Here is a 16,531-nt window from a genome sequence, read left to right as displayed (position 1 = left end):
ACAAGTGTCCGGGCCAGCGACCCGAGTCATCACAGGTGCACATGTGACAGGCCAGGCGATGGACAGTATAGCAGTGGACACGGGTGACCGGGCCTATGCAACTGGTAGTGCGACCATGGCAGGCGGGTGACCAGGCCCTGTGACCCAGCCTAACTGCAGCACTAGTGGACCAGGCTTGTGTGGCCCGTGTACAGCCGTGGACACTGGTGACCAGGCCGAGTGACGGATGGTACACCTGCAGACACAGGTGACCAGGCCCTGTGGCTGACGACACAGCTGCGGACCTGGGCGCGCAGGCGCAGCTTGGACCCCGAGGTCGCGAGGCGTGAGGGACGCACGCCGCCGACCGCAGCGCACCGCCCCGCGCGCTCCCCGCCACACTGACCAACGGCGCGGCTCCGCGACGACGCACTGGCGTCGGGTCCTGGGTGCGGCGCGCCGGGCGAGGTCGGCGCGCGTGCGCAGCATAGCCGCGGCGCGGCTGTGTCCCGGGCGACGGTGGCCGGCGCGCATGCGCGCCAAGAGGACGGCAGGACGGCGGCGCGGCTGTGGCCGGCGCGGCGGCGGGTGCCATGGCAACGGCCAGCGCGGCGGACGAGGGCGCGCAGCCCGTGGCGGAGCGGGCGTTCGTGCGGCTGGGCCTCTAGCGGCCGGCGCCCGGCGGCCAGGGCGTGGGTGGCGGCTGCAGCCTGACGTGCCGCGCGCGCCGCGCCCCGCGCGCTGCCGGCCGCGACCGCGACCTCCGCCGACTGGTGCTGCGCCTGCGCGCCGCCGGTGCCGGCGTTGGAGCGCGGGCCGGCCTTCCGGCTGGGACGCGCCGTCCCGTTTCTCGTCCTCGACGCCTGGCTGGGAGCGGGAGGAAAACGCCTTTCCTGGTCTCTGGACGCTGTGACTGAAAGGGACCGGGAAGGGTGACGCTGAAGCGGCCTTCGCTCCGAGCGGTTCGAGCCCTGCGCGCCTTTTTCCTAAAGGCGGCCGTCCCCGTGGCTCCGCCGCGCCTCCGCCCTCTCCCTCCCCCGGGTTTCTCTTTAGCCAGCGCGGGCCGCGCGGCCGCCTTTCCTTCTGCAGTCTGCCCCCACGCAGGACTGGTAGTGCTTCCCTTCGTTCTGCCTGTCGAGCTCACACACGGCGCTCTTGGCGAGGCAGGGCCAGTTCCGGAGCCTTGCCGGGCGCAGAGCGCAGCCCGAGCAGAGGTTCTCCCAGAGCACGCGGCGCCCTCCACCCCGGTACGAGGCCAGGAGAGTCGAGTGAGCGGGGATCCAGGCGTGTCCGTTCCTCACGTCCTGTGCGAGGATGGAGCACAGGCCATCCCGGTGTCTTCATCGTCTCTCTCTCCCCTGAACAATAAGCATGCTGGCTCTCAGGGTCCCGCTTCCTGCGCCCTGGTGTCACTCGGTTTCCGTTCTTCGAATCTCAGCTGTAGAGTCTTTCGCTTCCCAGCCTCAGCTGGTCTCTGATTTGGTCTGAATTTTTGTTGTATTTGTTATGTTTACCAGTGGCTTGTGCTTGTTTATATGAACGTGTTCTCTCAGACTCGGTGCTGAGCTGCCTGGGGACAGGGCTCAATTCCTCCCCTTGCTCTGACTTCGTTATCTGTTAACTCTTGATACGTATGTTCCCAGAAAACACTTAAGAGCTTTTTATGTGCACTCTGACTTTCTGTTGACTGTGTTTTTTGCAGCAGAATAATGCAAGGACTGTGATATGGTGTGGTGATAGGATTTGTTGAAGCCAAGTCACAACTTTTCCTGATTCAGCATGATAAAAAATAAGGTACACCATCCTTAAAAATACACATGGTTTTACTCACCAGCCTTTTGAGAGCGTAAAAATATTGTGCAGACCTGTTTCACTGAGGAATTGTAAGCAGGAGAAACACATGGCATGGGGCAGTGGAAGAGGGAAAAGTGCCTCTGAGTGCCGCCAGGTGTCCTGTATGGTGACTCCGTCCATATGGGAAATGTATTTTCACCCAAAAACACATAGTGAGGTACAAGATGCTCCTTAGGATTTGCCTGGAGTCTAATTTAATTAGCATGAAACAGTAGGTTTGTTTAGACATGCACAGGTTTAAATGAATTTATTTACACTATAATTAAGTCTTTAATAATCAAATGAGTAGCTATTCCTGTTGTTAACCCTGCTGCTGAGCCTGGGGTTGGCTCTGGTGTAGAAGCGGTGGCCTGAGCTCCATCTCATGTGCCTCAAGGTCCAGGCCTCATTTTCCTTCTCAGTGATACAGTCCATAATACTCCTGTAAATAAGACATTTTCCCTACTTTTTAGGATCACTCGTCTAAAAAAGATAACTTAGCAATCACTGCAGTTGCTTTACAAGATCACATTCTACATGACCTTCAACTTGGAAGTCTTTCAGTAGCAGACAATTCTAAGATAGACTTACGAAAGAAAGAGAACAAGGCAAAATCTCTGAAGAGAGATGCAAAAGCTGTAGTAGATACTGGACTTAAGAAACCCACGCAAAGCCCCAGAGTGGAAGATCCAGAAAGAGAGTATGTTCTTGATCCCACACCACCACCACTAACTTTAGGTAAGTGAATCTGGCCATTCACATGTTGGCTTATTAGCATTGATGAACCTATTGAGTTTACTATTATAGTGTTTATGATACAGAAATATTTTGCTTATACAGAAAGGTATGTATGTACTGAAGCTAACAAATGATGAAGGCCAATTTGAACAAAAACATAAAGATAGTAATACCTGGTAGACTAAGAATAAAAAACAGTAGATTGAAAGAAATATCCACTAATCCATACCATTAGAAATAAATAACAAATAAATTTTGGAAAAGAAAAAATTCTTTAGAGTGGAATGACAGCTAACCACAACTGCCAGGGTGATAGAAAAATCTCCACTTGGCAAACACCACAGGACTGGCCAGCAGTAAATGGGAATTCAGCAGGAGAACCATGTGCAGACCTGGCTGGATACTGCCTCTCCCCCACGGGTATCCACCACAGAGGAAAGGCAGTAACACAGTGACCCTTGGCAGATAGAACCTTAACCCAGCAAAGTGCCACCAGTAGAGATGTGCCAACTCCGTGTGCCTCCTGATAAAAGGTGTGACATCACTTCTGGGCATTCTTGCCAAAAATGCATCTGAATCCAACCCACAGGGAACCCTGGACAAACCCAGATGGAGAGACATTCTACACAGTTTCCTGCCAGTACCCTTCAAAAGCCTCAAGAGAAGCAGAGACCTGGAAACTCCCAGATGACAGGAGGCTACAGGAACATGACAACGAAATGCAGTGTGGCATCCTGAGTCCACTCCTAGATCAGAAAAAGAACACCAGCCAGACAGTGAAATTTGAATAGGTCTGTCGACTGCAGCCATCCCCCTGCATTTGAGGAGGGTGTGTTCCCAGACCCCTGGGTTCCGAAGTCACAGATAGTACTGAACTGCACTTATACTGGGTTTTTTCTGTACGTACAGACCTGTGATGAAGCTTGGTTTGTAAATTAGGCACAGTAAAAGGTCAGCAACATAAACTAATGATAGCAGCACTTATAACAATGGACCCTAATAGAAGCTAAGTGCACGTGGTCTCTCAGAATATTGCCCTGCACTCACCTGTCATCTCGTGATCTCGTGATGAGCTGAAGTGAGGGGAGTGACGTTCTGTGACGCAGCCCGAGGCTGCCCCCGTCTTCCTGTGGTAGTCAGGAGCATCATCTGCTCTGGGATCCCTGTTGATGTCGATGGCTGGGAGCGCCACAGTGGAAAGTTCTTTTGCCGAAACCTTCGGAAGAGCTCTGTAACTGGAGGTTGTCGCCGCTTTCCTGTGAACTCACCGAGGCACTGCTGTGGGGGTTTGGTGGCTATGTGGCGACTTCAGTGCTGCCTTCCATGTGGAGACCATTGTTCTCGCTCTCGTCCTTGAATGTCCTGCGATTTAAAGCACTCTGGTGAATTTGGGTAACGTCCACCTCGCTGGTTCTGCTCTGTTCCTTCTTCCTCTGTCCTCCAGACTTCTCCACCACCTTGTCTTGCTGCATGAATGATTTCCCTAACTTCTCAGTGGATCCCAGGAAGCCTTTTAGGACATCCAGGACTTCACGTCATACGTTCAGAACAGAGCATTTGCAGCACTGCGCCACGTCCAGAGCAGGGTCTGCGTCCCTTGCTGATCAGACGTGATCACAGAGCAGGCCCCAGGCTGGATACGCCCTGGTCAAGGGGCTGGGGCAGTGAGGTGGTATTTGGAGGTTAGAATGCAACCTGGACATTTTCATTTTCACAGCAAACAGATTCAGGGTGGTCAGGTGACTGTCATTAATAAGGCTTTAAATTCCAACCCTTCCTTGTCCAAGTAGAATATGGCAGCAGCTTCTTCACTGGCAGACAGTCTTGCCAGCAGTTTTTGTGCTTTCAGTCCAAAGCTATCCCTGAATCATCGCTTACATGCAGTGAGTGACTTGGCGCCCCTCATTTCAGGGGTCCCCTTGCTGAAGGCTTCACAGGCTTCATGCTTTCTGCTGCAACATGTCGCCATCAGTCGGAACGTGTTTTCTGTTCACGTCTTCCACCCGCAAGTTTAAGGCCTGTCCACTCTTCGGGGCCCTGTCGTGCTCCATGGCTGTGGCTTCTGCAGAGGTGTGATGGTAAAACTGGAGTTTGAGACAAAATTTTATTCTCTGCTTCTGCTGGTGGGTGGGCTCTGTGCAAGCTGCTGACCTCTGCATCTGAGAAAACCCCTTTCAGTTTTGGCAGCTAATCACAGCACGGGATGCCTACTGGCATCAGCTCCTAGGGTCGCACCCAGCAAAGCCAGATTCTTCTCCTCTACTCTCTAGGGGCATGTTGAAGCTCTGTGTTGTAGTTCTAAATGGTGGCCTATGCCCTCCAGTGTTGCAACAGACTCCAGAGCTCACCACCAATTTCTTTCCAAGTTATTGTCTCTCAGGACAACAGAAAGCAAGGGTGAAAGGAGTAGAATTTATTCAAGTGAGAATAATCAAAACAGAACTCTTGCAGGGCAAGAGGGGACCCCAATAGGGGTTGTCACCTAGTGTGCTAGTCTAGGGGTTTATTTAACTATTGGTCCAAATTTATGCTATTTGGGGTTTGGAAAAGTACCAATTCTATTGGTTAAAGTTTATGCTAATCAGGTTTTGGAAAAGTACTACTGCTCTTGGTGAACCCTGGGGTCTGAACTTCCATGCAGGTCTGCCCCACTTCCATTTTCTTGCTGCTCCTCAGGAAGTGGGAGGTGGAGATGGTTGGACAGTGGATGCCTGGGGTGCAGGGCGTGGTGCTGTGCAGAGCAGGTGTCTGCCACAGGCCTGGGCTGGGATGCTGAGGCACAACAGGTCCACACCCTGGCTTGTGTGAGCTCAGGCTCACTCACCTCAGGCTGGCATGGCGGGCTTTGTGCAGCTGTGGTCTGTGCTGACCACACGCACTCCAGCCCTCCCAGGCCACCACTCTGGGACAGAGACTTGACTTCAGTGGCAAAACTTGCATGAATTTTATTTTTCCTTCTGCACAATATATAGAATATTTTGTTCTTACCATAGATCTTAGCAACCTCATTATATAGTTTTGTTTTCGTGTTGTCAAGAATTTTCACCTTTTCACTTAAAGGAAGCGCTTTACAGCTTCTCTTTGGTGTACTTGAATTGCCAGCATCACAGTTCTTGCATTCTGGAACTATTACTAACACAAGCACTGCAATACCGCAAGAGCTGATCTGATAACCGAGACAGCTGCTGAGTGACTAAGGGTGAGTAGTGTATACAGCGTGGATACTGTGAACACAGGGGTTGTTCACTTCAGGTAGGATGTGACTTGAGACAGTGAGGTTTGACCATGCTTCTCTAAATGGCATGCAAGTTGAAACTTTATTTCCAGGATTTTCCATTTAACATTTTCAGGCATGGTTGACTATGACTAACTGAAACCTCAAAAAGTGAAATTGCAGATGAGGGGGACTGCTGTAATTGACAGATCATATCAACATTGATGTCCTGGTTTCAGTCATTGTGCTAGGGTTATATGACGTGTTAACTTGGGGTTGAGGACACATGAGAATTCTTTCAGCCTTTCAGAAATCTGAAATGATTTTAAACTGAAAAGTCAAAAAAGATTTTTTGAAATGATGATGGGCATGGAAAATAGGCTTGGTTGGGGCTGTTGTATCCTGGTGCAAGGTGAATGGACCCCAGGGTTTGTGCCGGCCTGTGGCCTGGAGCTATGGGCTGGAGTTTCATAAGGCAGAGCCGTGCCCAGAGGGTACTTTGCATGTCTGCTAGCAACACTAGTCATCCTGGTGTCTTGGAGAGCATGGCGCGGTTCAGCAGCGTGCTGAGGCTTGGAATGACGTTACACAGAGACTCAGTGGCTAGCTCCTGTGCATGTATAGCTTACCCAGATGGTCAGCTAGCTTCCGCATAGTCAATCTTAAAAATTCCATCAGGAAAGATTTATATTGGACATCAGGAAGTACTTCCCAATTTGGAAAATAAAATTGTGAGAGAGTAAATGAGTAAAACACTATTTTGCACGTGGGGTAAAATGAGTTTGAACTGCATGCTCTTAGCCAGTACCACACCTCATGCTCCCCTGGGCTTTCTGTCTTTTCATTCTGACTTCTCTGTGTGTTCTACAGGTGAACCTCTTGTGATTCAGCCACTGATCCATCATCTGTCTATCTCCTCCTTCTACTTTTATCTGCTATTTCAGACCAGTTGCTATTGAGTCCATTGATTTTTCACCTTGTTCTGTTTTGGGAGACTGAAGAGTCCACCCCATTGTGAGACTGCAGCGATTCCTGCGTTTCCTTCATTGACCTTTAGAGTTTTATCTGGCACATTTCCATCTCACTCCCACCCTAGCGTATCCTCTTCATTGGAAATTGGTTGGAACAAGGATTTGCGGAGTCTTTTGTGGATTTTGTTTCTATGTCACTATCTTTCTGTTTTAATTAATATACTTTTGCAACACGTGTTATTAGCTGGTGAGAAAAGACCCTTTTCATAGTTTCCCCCTAAACTGTCTTATTCAGTCCTGCTGGATATTTTAACGTGTTGATTTGAGGAGTGGGGGAAGTAACTCTTTTGTAGAGTTCCACAAATATGGTGACTCTCATGTCATGTCATTTTAACCCTGACCCTGAGGTTTGCTGAGCAAGCGTTGGTCTGCAGGGACAATTACTGTCTCTTCCCCTCCATTTTTCTGCCCCTCTTTTTTTCCCTTCACCTCTTTTGCTCTGGCCAGGATCTTCTGAACTATGTTAAATATAAGTAGTAATTCGTGGCATTTCTCTCTTGTTCTTGTGTCTAACACTTATAACTTCTCCATTTATATGATGTTTATTCTGTTTTGTTTTTCTGGTTAGCCTTTAAATATGGAATCTCCCTCTAAAAAGTTTCTAGAGTTTTTTAAAGTCATAAATAGATGCCCTTTATTAAATGCTTTTTTCTTGAAACTGTTGCGATGATCTTGCTCGAGTTTCCTCCTGTGGGATCACACCGGTAGACGCATGTTGCATCTCCTTGCAAACCATGTGAAAGTCGAGTGGCGCCTGATGGTGGTGCTTTCAATCTGTGATGGGTTCTGCGCCTAACGCTTGTTCAGGACGTCCACACACTGGACCACACGTGTCCAGGCACTGCCCTTGTCTCATGAGATAGTGGAGGTCACATTAGCTTCATAAATAAGCTGGGCAGCTTTTCCTCTTTTTCAGTACTCTAAAATAACATAAAATAAGGATATGTTCCTTGAAAGCTCTGGATGGCTCACTTGCAAAGTCTTCTGGCTTGAGCCTCTCTTGTCCCTTTTTGTGGTGGGGTCGGGAGCAGCAGTCAAATCGCATGCGTGTAGCTACAGGTGTAGCACAACTGAGAGGAGCGAGTCTTGAGAACGTGTGTGGCCATGTTTGCCAGGACAGCCTTTTCCCTGCTCTGCTGTCTTGGGGTGCTGGCAGTGACCTCAAAGGACATAGAGGTTGTTTCAGGGCTGGGTCCTAGCTGGCAGGTGGCAGGCTGGAAAGGCCAGGGACACTTGGCTGAAGTGGGCTGCTGAGCTTTGGTAGTCTACAAGTGGGCACAGGATGACCAGGTTGCTGTGGCAAGCTTAGGTGGCCACGGGCCTCCCCTGGGTGATCCTGGTCCACCCCAGCATAACTGGTTCTGTAAGCAAGACAGGAAGAAGCTCTAGTCCAGCTGCAGCTGGGGGTCCATTCAGGTCCTTCCCTGTCCACTCACTCTGCAAGTCTCCATTTTGGGTTCTTTCTTGTAGAACCTGTGCGCTCCGTTTTGACTGCTTTCTTCCTGGAACATGATTTGGGTGTCAGAACACCTGGACTGGTCCCTTCACCTGCCTGTCTTCTGCTGTGCCTCTGACCTTCTTCTCTGTGAGGTTGCCTTCCCGTGGCCTCCAGCCTTTACTGGATGGCACGTTCCTACTGTGAGGTTTCCGGTCACAGTAGCTCCCGGCTGCACTGGAGGGGTCCTCCCTCACGGCCTCCTCCTACCCGGCCTCCTGCTCGTGTGTGGGCGTCCCATTCGCTCTGTCTCTGCAGATCCCCTTGTGGGTCGATGCTTTGGAGCTCACTTGTCACACATCGTGACCTGGAGTGGGGTGGAGTTGCCCAGGTGTGCTGTGCTCTTCCACAGTTTTCCTACAGGCACCTGCGCCCATGCCTGGTGGACGGACGCGTGCGGGGGCGCAGGCAGTGCTGGGCGAGGAGTGGCTCACAGTGAGCTCACGGGGCGGGGATGAGTCGGGGCAGGCGCGCGACCGCTGCGCACTTCATAAAGGTCGCTGGTGGCCAAGGCAAGACAAAGTGGAGGAAGGAGGTGCTGATGCCGAGGTTAAATCAGGCAGGAAACAAGGAGGAGAATCTTGAAAAATTAGTATTCTTCAGTTTCTCCCCTATAAAATTAAATGTCCTGCTTGCCTTGGAGAATTATTGTGAACACTAAAGATAGGGGGGATTCTTTGTAAATAAAACATAAATGATTACTGAAAATGTAAGGTACCACAGTGGTATATGCACATCCATGTTCTGAGCAGTACAATTCACAATAGCCAAACTAGGAAACAGCCAGGGTGTCCAGAAACAGATGAATGGGTGAAGGAAATGTGGCGGATGTACACAATGGAGTTTTATTCTGCCGTAAGGAAGAATGAAATTATGTCATTTGCAGGAAAATGGATGGAACGAGAGACGAGTATGTTAAGCAAAATAAGGCAAACTCAGAAGGTCAAGGAGCATTTGTTTCCTCTCATGTGGAAGATAGAAAAAAGGAAAAGAAAGGTGGGGTGGGGAGCTCCTGAAAACTGGAGGAAGATCAGTAGAGTGGAGGAAAGGGACCAGGGACAGGGAGGAGGGAGAGAAAGATGAAATAGTGGGGTGATGCTGGCCAGATTACATCATTGCATTGTGTGCATGTAGGAATACGTAACAGTGAACCCACCATTAGGAATAAGTACAATACACCAATAAAATAATCAAAAAAGAAAATCTAAGGAATTTTTAACCACTAAGTTCTATGCCTCTATAGGAAAACAGTGTTATCTGCTGTTCAGTGAAGCCTGAGCTATGAAAGCATTACTTTAATCTTTGCAGATGATCTCCTTACACTTAGGAGTGAGTACACCTCTTGTGCATCACGCACATTTTTCGCTGTCTCCCCTGCAGCACAGAAGCTGGGCCTCATTGCACCTCCCCCCTTGCCACTGTCCTCAGACGAATGGGAGAGTGTGAAACAGAGGTCCACTCTGCACGGGGACTCCATGCAGCCATGCCCCATCTGCAGAGAGGAATTCGAGCTTCACCCCCAGGTGCGTAGCCAGAAGAGGAGCGGGTTGGGCGGAGGGCTGCGTTGCCACGGAGCTGAGCTGGGTGGGCCTGCGATGCCAGGCCAGGCCTGCTCTTTCCAGTTCCACACTCTCTGACCCTCAGATCTGTTTCCTGTGTAGCTAGTCAAAGGTGTGTGTGAGAAGAGCAGTACCCTCAGTAAGCAGTTTGTTGATTTACTGAATGACAGCAAGTCTCCAGGACAAGAGGGCACACAACAGGGCTCGTCCATTGCGCGAGCTGAGGCGGTGGGTGGGGTGCAGGGAAGTGCATGAGTCCCAGGGCAGGGGGACAAGCAGAAAGGGAGTTTGAAGTTACTTTGTGAACTGAGTCACGGAAGAGGAGGGGAAAAAACCTGTTGTTTGTCTTCAGAGAATTTGTGGGCGAATCCTTAAGAAAAGTAGTTCCTTTTATCTTGACTCAGACCTGTAGTAGCGTGAGCTGTGACATTCCCCTGGGTTTCTAAATGACATGTCACCTGCTGACCTGTCACCTCTGGGGGTCAGACTTGTGTTCTCAGTGTGTCCGTGGCACTGACCGCTGCCCTACGCAGGACTGTCCGCTGCGGGCAGCATCACCTTCCCCCAGGACAGGCCTCCGAGCCCAGCAGCTCTGGTCATGGCTGGGTGCGGATCCCAACCTGAGGAATGCCCTGCTTTCCCGACCGCCCTGGCATATAGACTCCAGGCTTAATTTGTTTAAAAAAGATTAATTATCAACAAGTAAATTCACAATCATTAGACTTTTGTTCTTTACTAATTTGAATTTGCAGGTTATTTGAAACATGCTTATTATATTCCAGTTCTCTATCAGGACCTAATCTCATACATGTAAGTTGAGCATTTTAGGCAAGATTTTAGAACAACAGACTGCCAGGTAGGATGATTTATAATTTAGTGTGGCAAGAGAGTAATAAACCCACAGGGAATCTTCCTGGCCTCAGCACCCTTCTTAATTATCCTGTGAACATTTAGCCTGATTGCTCATAAGAAGATTGAAAACTCAGTTAAATATCTTAAAGGGTGTCAGGGGTGCATCCTGCCCAATATTTCTTCCATTCTGCCTTTTTTGTTTCTCACTAAATTCTATTATTTTCGTTATTTTGTATAGCTAGTTATTATTTCCACGTTAGAGTTTTCCTCAGTTAAAAACAATAGCGTTTCCCCAACATTTCATGATTTCAGAGGGGCTTCAGTCAATCTCATAGCTGTGAGGTAGGCATGTGCCCACTTAACAGATGAGAAAATAATCCAGGTGTTCCACAGGGCACCTGGGAAACATGGTCAAGTCCAACTAGAATCCAGTCCTGACTTCTAGGGCACTCTAGTATAATGGCTATCAATTATTTTTTATATCAGCAAATGTTTGCCAATAAAGAATATTTGCGGACATTTACATTTAGAAGTATATTTAAGTATATAGAAGTAGAGTGTTTTTCAGTGTCAATCAATCATCTGTTGATAAGATACCTTGATTTTTCTACCAAGAATGGAAAATTGAGTCCACAGATTATTTTAAACAGATGTTTATCCAATTTAGACTTATTATTGACAGTAAACATCAAGGAAAGGTTTTAGGACTTTGTGAATTCTGTTTATTCCCGTGTTTCTTCCTTTGTTCACATTTAAGAAGTATGGCGTGAGCGAGGGTAAGTAGGACGGGGCTCTGGAAACAGAGCCGTCCCACTCAGGCCTGGCCTGAGACTTGGCCCTCCCAGAGCCTGGGGACCTTGTGCCCATGTTGAGGCAGGTTCTGGAGGGACCTGAGCTCAGCATGCCTGCAGGGCTCTTTTGCTTTTCTTTATTGGAGCTCAGCTCCTATCTTTTGTCCCAGAATATGGGGAATGTGGGTCACAGAAAGGTAAAATTGTCTCATAAGCACCTATTCCCTGCATTTAAAAAAGAAAAAGTGACTCCTTTATCTCCATGATTCCTTGCTTATATAGTCTTTCAGAATTATATTCCAATAAATCTATGATTAAAAGAAATCAGGAGTATAGTTCAGTTGAACAAAGCCCTAAAAAGATATTGCTTGAATCAACAAATGTATGAAAAAATGTTCACCATCTTTAGTAATAAGAGAAATGCAAATCGAAACTACACTAAGATTCCATCTCACCCCAATTAGAATGGTGATTATCAAGAATACAAGCAACAATAGGTGTTGGAGAGGATGTGGGGAAAAAGGTACACTCATACATTGCTGGTGGGACTGCAAATTAGTGCAACCACTCTGGGAAGCAGTGTGGAGATTCCTTAGGAAACTTGGAATGGACCCACCATTTGACCCAGCTATCCCACTCCTCGGCCTATACCCAAAGGACTTAAAATCAGCATACTACAGAGATACAGCCACATCAATGTTCATAGCTGCTCAATTCACAATAGCCAGTCTGTGGAACCAACCTAGATGTCCTTCAATTGATGAATGGATAAAGAAACTGTGGTATATATATATATACAATGGAATATTACTCAGCTATAAATAATAATAAAATTATGGCATTTGCAGGCAAATGGATGAAATTGGAGAACATCATGCTAAGTGAGATAAGCCAATCTCAAAAATCCAAAAGACGAATGATCTCACTGATAAGCGGATGATGACACATAATGGGGGGTGGGAGGGAGGCAAGAATGGAGGAAAGAGGGACTGATAGAGGGAAAAGAGGGGTGGGGGGGAGGAAAAAATAATGAATCAAACATCATTACCCTATGTAAATGTATGATTACGAAAATGGTATGCTGTTACTCCATGTTCAAACAGAAAAAACATGTATCCCATTTGTTTACAATAAAAATAAAATAAAATAAATACATCAAAATAAAAACAAAACAAAACAGATATTGCTTGGCCCTCCTCTGCTCCCTCACCCCATGGACGTCCGCCCATCCCGTCCGCGTCTGCCTGGAAGTGCGCCTGTGCCACCATGGCTGCGCTGTCCGAGTCGCGCTCCGCAGCCCATGGCATGCGGGAGCTGTGTGCTGCCTCGGGTGCCGGTGGCTGTCTTCCCGTGGTCCTGGGACGGAAGCCTCAGCATCGCTGTGCAGTGCAGGCGGCTGCCGCGCCCGCCGCTCCTCTGGGACCAGGCCGTGCTGACCCTTCCTTGTCTCCCACCACAGGTGCTGCTCTCCTGCTCCCACGTGTTCCACAGGGTGAGTGGCCCGCCCGCGTAGCACCGCTCAGCGGCTTACTCAGTTCAGTTTCCCCAGAAAGCCCTGTTGTATTCACAATCTCCTTTGGTAGCCAGAAGCATGACTGTAGGCTACAGTGCAGTTCATCCTGTGTTAAAAATCATGGATTTTATGTGACAAAGAACCCGGTGTTTGTGTGACAGACTGTTGCAGTAATGCACATCAGGGTGAGTGACAGCTTCACTCCTGCCATGGTCTCCATGCTGTCTTGTACACAGCGGCTGGCCTGACCCCGTGGGTTTTCAGAAGTTTTTTGATGTCTCTGCATGTATATTCTTGCAAAAAATCATTTTTGGAACAGGTTTCATGAAGAAGGTGTTAACATCTGATGAAACTCCTTCACTTCATAGTCTAAATTGGACTAAGTCTCATAATTATGAGAGAAAAGAACACTATAATTATATTAGAAGTAAAAATGTTGTTTCTAAGTAATTACTTATAAAATTTTAAATGAAATTTTTTTCAGGCATGCCTTCAGGCTTTTGAAAGGTTCACGAATAAAAAAACATGTCCTCTCTGTAGAAAGAACCAGTATCAAACCCGAGTGATCCATGACGGGGCTCGTCTGTTCAAAGCCAAGTGTGCTACCAGGTGAGCGCTCTGCAGTGGGCAGCACCCTGGCGGGTGAGGCGGGTGTCTGGGGCCCCAGCCGGGCATCACCTCCCCCTGGTCACAGCCATCATGGTCTCCCCAGGGCCTTCCCCGGCACAGGACTCACAGAAGCCCTGAAATATTTGTTAACGTCACTGCAGGGTAACAGCTTGCAAATCTGCATGTTGTAGGATCCAAGCCTGTTGGAGAGGGTACGTTGTCAGAAAGTGGTTCAGAAGCCTGAGGAGAGCAGTGCCCCCCACAGAGCCCAGGTTAAGGAGAAGGTTCTTCGAAGAAAAGGTAGGCACGGGTCACCAGTTCTCAGATGTCTCTGTGCGTGCGATCGCGCCTGGTCCGTAGGGCCAACAGGGGCAGGAAAACTTTAGGACTCTTGTAAATTCCACTCTCCTCAGTGGCTGTCCAACCTCAATTTATCAAATGGTAGCAGGTTAGAGTACCAGCAGCTTTTGTTTGCCACTTGGAAACCAGCCTGAGTTTTCACGTCCTCGTAACTGTGAGTAAAGCAGAGGCCAGAGCTGGGTGACCCTGCTGAGAGCTCCTGGGGCTGGGGGACCCCCAGATTGCAGAAGAGGACTGCAGTGCCACACCAGCTTTGAGCCACTTTACCTCAACACTGCTGGGGGCTTATTTAACAACTTTCAATGATTTGTAAGGTGTGGCAGAGTGGACGGTGCCCCTGAGACTCAGGGTCAGCCTCAGTCCTGCCTTCTTCAGCCTGGTGGTTACAGGCAGGTCACAGCCACTGCAGGCCATGTCCTCGCGTGTTGGTCTAAGAACTAGACAGCATTCACAGAGGCCTAGCTCATAGCGGCACTGGGACCGTCACCCTGCAGAGAAGAACGTGATGTTCAGGCCAGTCTTCATGTGAACTCCCTTGGCTGCCACTGGCTAAGATGAGACTCAGTGCCACAGCGTCAGTTCCACATTTCGTGGATCTCGCTGAACTCATTCGCACTCGGCCTGGAGTAAGGAGAGGTGGAGAGCAGTGCTCCCTGTCCGGAGCAGGCCCATCCCCTGGGGCCCCCGCGGTCTGGGGCATGAGCACAGTGCTCATCACAGCCTGCTCCCAGGTTTCATCTGACTCCGTGTCCTTGGAGGAAAGCACGGTGCCCTTGTACCTTCAAGTGCAGCCTCAGGGACCCTTTTGCATACGTGGGTGAGGGGCCTCTTCCAGTCATCGCAGAACCATAGACGTCCTGAAAGCACTGAACTAAGTTTGACTTGAACACAGGATGATCTTTTTCTAGTACCTTTCCTGGTCATTTAAGTATTTGTTTCAAGCAGTGAAGTTATAAGCGAGGGCAACAGTAAATCCTGCTGGCTTACTGTGATGCGGCTGTGCTGTCCCCGCATGGCCTAGGTCCCAGGCTGTGGCAGGTGGGAAGGCCCCTGCTGAGGGGAGTAAGGAAGACTGAAGCCTCACACTGAACTGGGAGCCAGGGATATTTGGGGAAGGGGCCACCTTCTGATGAAAGAGCCTCCCCTTCCTGTGTGCTCTCAGTGGCACGAAGCTTTCCCACGCTGCCGATTCTTTCTCAAACATCCCCATTTGCAGAAATTGGCTAGAAGTCCCTATAAGTAACTGAGCAAAAAGAACACGTGTGGCCTCTGCTTCTCTTCTGCTGAGAAGAGAGCAGCGTGCCGACCTTCTCTCCAGGTCTCTGCCCTGGTCCCAGTGCCAGCACACCTGCAGCTTGCTGATGGGAACAGGCCCCGGGGCTGTGCGGTCCAGGCTGCGGCCTTCGGTGGGAGAGCCACGCTGCAGGTGGAGACGTGCCGTGCAGAGTGCTCCCCGCAGGGGATGGCCGTCCTCCGTGGTGCTCCTCATTCTTCTTACCTTCTCATGCCGCCTTATAGCAACGGCCCAACAGTCAGCCTCGCTTTGGGGCTTCTCTTAGCATTTGGTTTCTGTTCACTTGTTTGCGATGGGTCTCACTGTTGCCGGGAACTGGCAAGACTCCTGCTGCGGCCTCCCCTGTAGCTGGCACTCCAGGCGCACGCCACCCTGCCCAGCAGCTCTGAGCAATGTTTATATGTAATGACATGTTGGCTCATGTGTCAGAGGGCGTCATTATAACACTTTACTTTCAGATCCGATAGCCATTTTACCTTAAATATACATTTTTTCATGTGCACACATCACAAAGACTTTGGAATATGTAGACTGCTTTGTCTACCTACTAAGAGTCATGCGACTTGGATTGAAGGTCTTGGATACCCTATTGATTATCTGTGATTTTGTGACATGTAGCTTAACTCACTCTTTTTTTTTTTTTTTTTTTTTTTCTCTATAATATGTGAGACCCAGATGCTGATCAGGGTTATCTTCACAACCCAGAATATGGGAGCACAGTGGTGTCTGAGGCCCCCTGGATGGTCTGCTCTGAGTCTCAAAATGCTTTTCAGTGAAAGAACACTGGCTGTTTCTTTACATGCCAAGAATTAATGCAGTAGTCATTCCTTAGGGCTTTCAGCCCCTGCAAATAAATCCTCCCAGCTAAGTAAACGAAGTTTCAGTTTCTCTAAGAAAGATAAGGAAAAGGAATCCAGCTAGCAGGTGAGCGGTGGGGCGCTGGCCTCGCTGCTGGCCTCGCTGCTGGCCTCCCCACCCTCCAAGACAGGGCCTCACCTGGGAGCCCCTAGATCCCCTCTCCCCCTCCGTCCATGTTGTGAATCCAGCCACAGCTTCACTGCACAACTGTGAGGACCTCATTGGGAGCTCTGTGCCAGCCCACGTCCCCAGCCGCCCCCAGGGCACCTCCTGTGCCTGCCACCCTCCCACGCCCCTGCATGGCCCCCCCGCAGGGGCACCTTCCCCGAGCGCCCATCCACGTCCTAGGGCGCGTCCTCGCTGTGGCTCCACCGCACCTGCCGCTGTTGGAAGGTGCTGGCTTCC

The 16,531-nt window shown here is 49.6% G+C and overlaps 1 protein-coding gene across 7 annotated transcripts in view; it reads left to right on the top strand.

The window, feature by feature from the left end:
• The first annotated feature begins 554 nt into the window (after positions 1–554).
• Positions 555–16,531, top strand: part of Rnf32 (ring finger protein 32) — a 30,519-nt gene continuing 14,542 nt past the window's right edge. Inside the window, exons 1-7 of one of the 7 annotated variants that reach the window (XM_047560873.1) lie at positions 579–1,226; positions 1,685–1,773; positions 2,286–2,550; positions 9,671–9,813; positions 12,952–12,984; positions 13,490–13,614; positions 13,806–13,914. In XM_047560873.1, coding sequence (XP_047416829.1) covers positions 1,759–1,773; positions 2,286–2,550; positions 9,671–9,813; positions 12,952–12,984; positions 13,490–13,614; positions 13,806–13,914 — 690 coding nt within the window. In that variant the 5' untranslated portion in view covers positions 579–1,226; positions 1,685–1,758. Of the gene's footprint in view, positions 1,774–2,285; positions 2,551–3,616; positions 4,233–4,461; positions 4,629–9,670; positions 9,814–12,951; positions 12,985–13,489; positions 13,615–13,805; positions 13,915–16,531 lie in introns of those variants that run through there. The other 6 variants (XM_047560871.1, XM_047560872.1, XR_007109788.1 and 3 more) reach the window with 6 other exon arrangements.

This window comes from Sciurus carolinensis, chromosome 8 (genome assembly GCF_902686445.1).
Source record: "Sciurus carolinensis chromosome 8, mSciCar1.2, whole genome shotgun sequence".
Lineage (NCBI taxonomy): Eukaryota > Metazoa > Chordata > Mammalia > Rodentia > Sciuridae > Sciurus > Sciurus carolinensis.
This window is presented reverse-complemented; position numbering and strand designations above follow the sequence as displayed.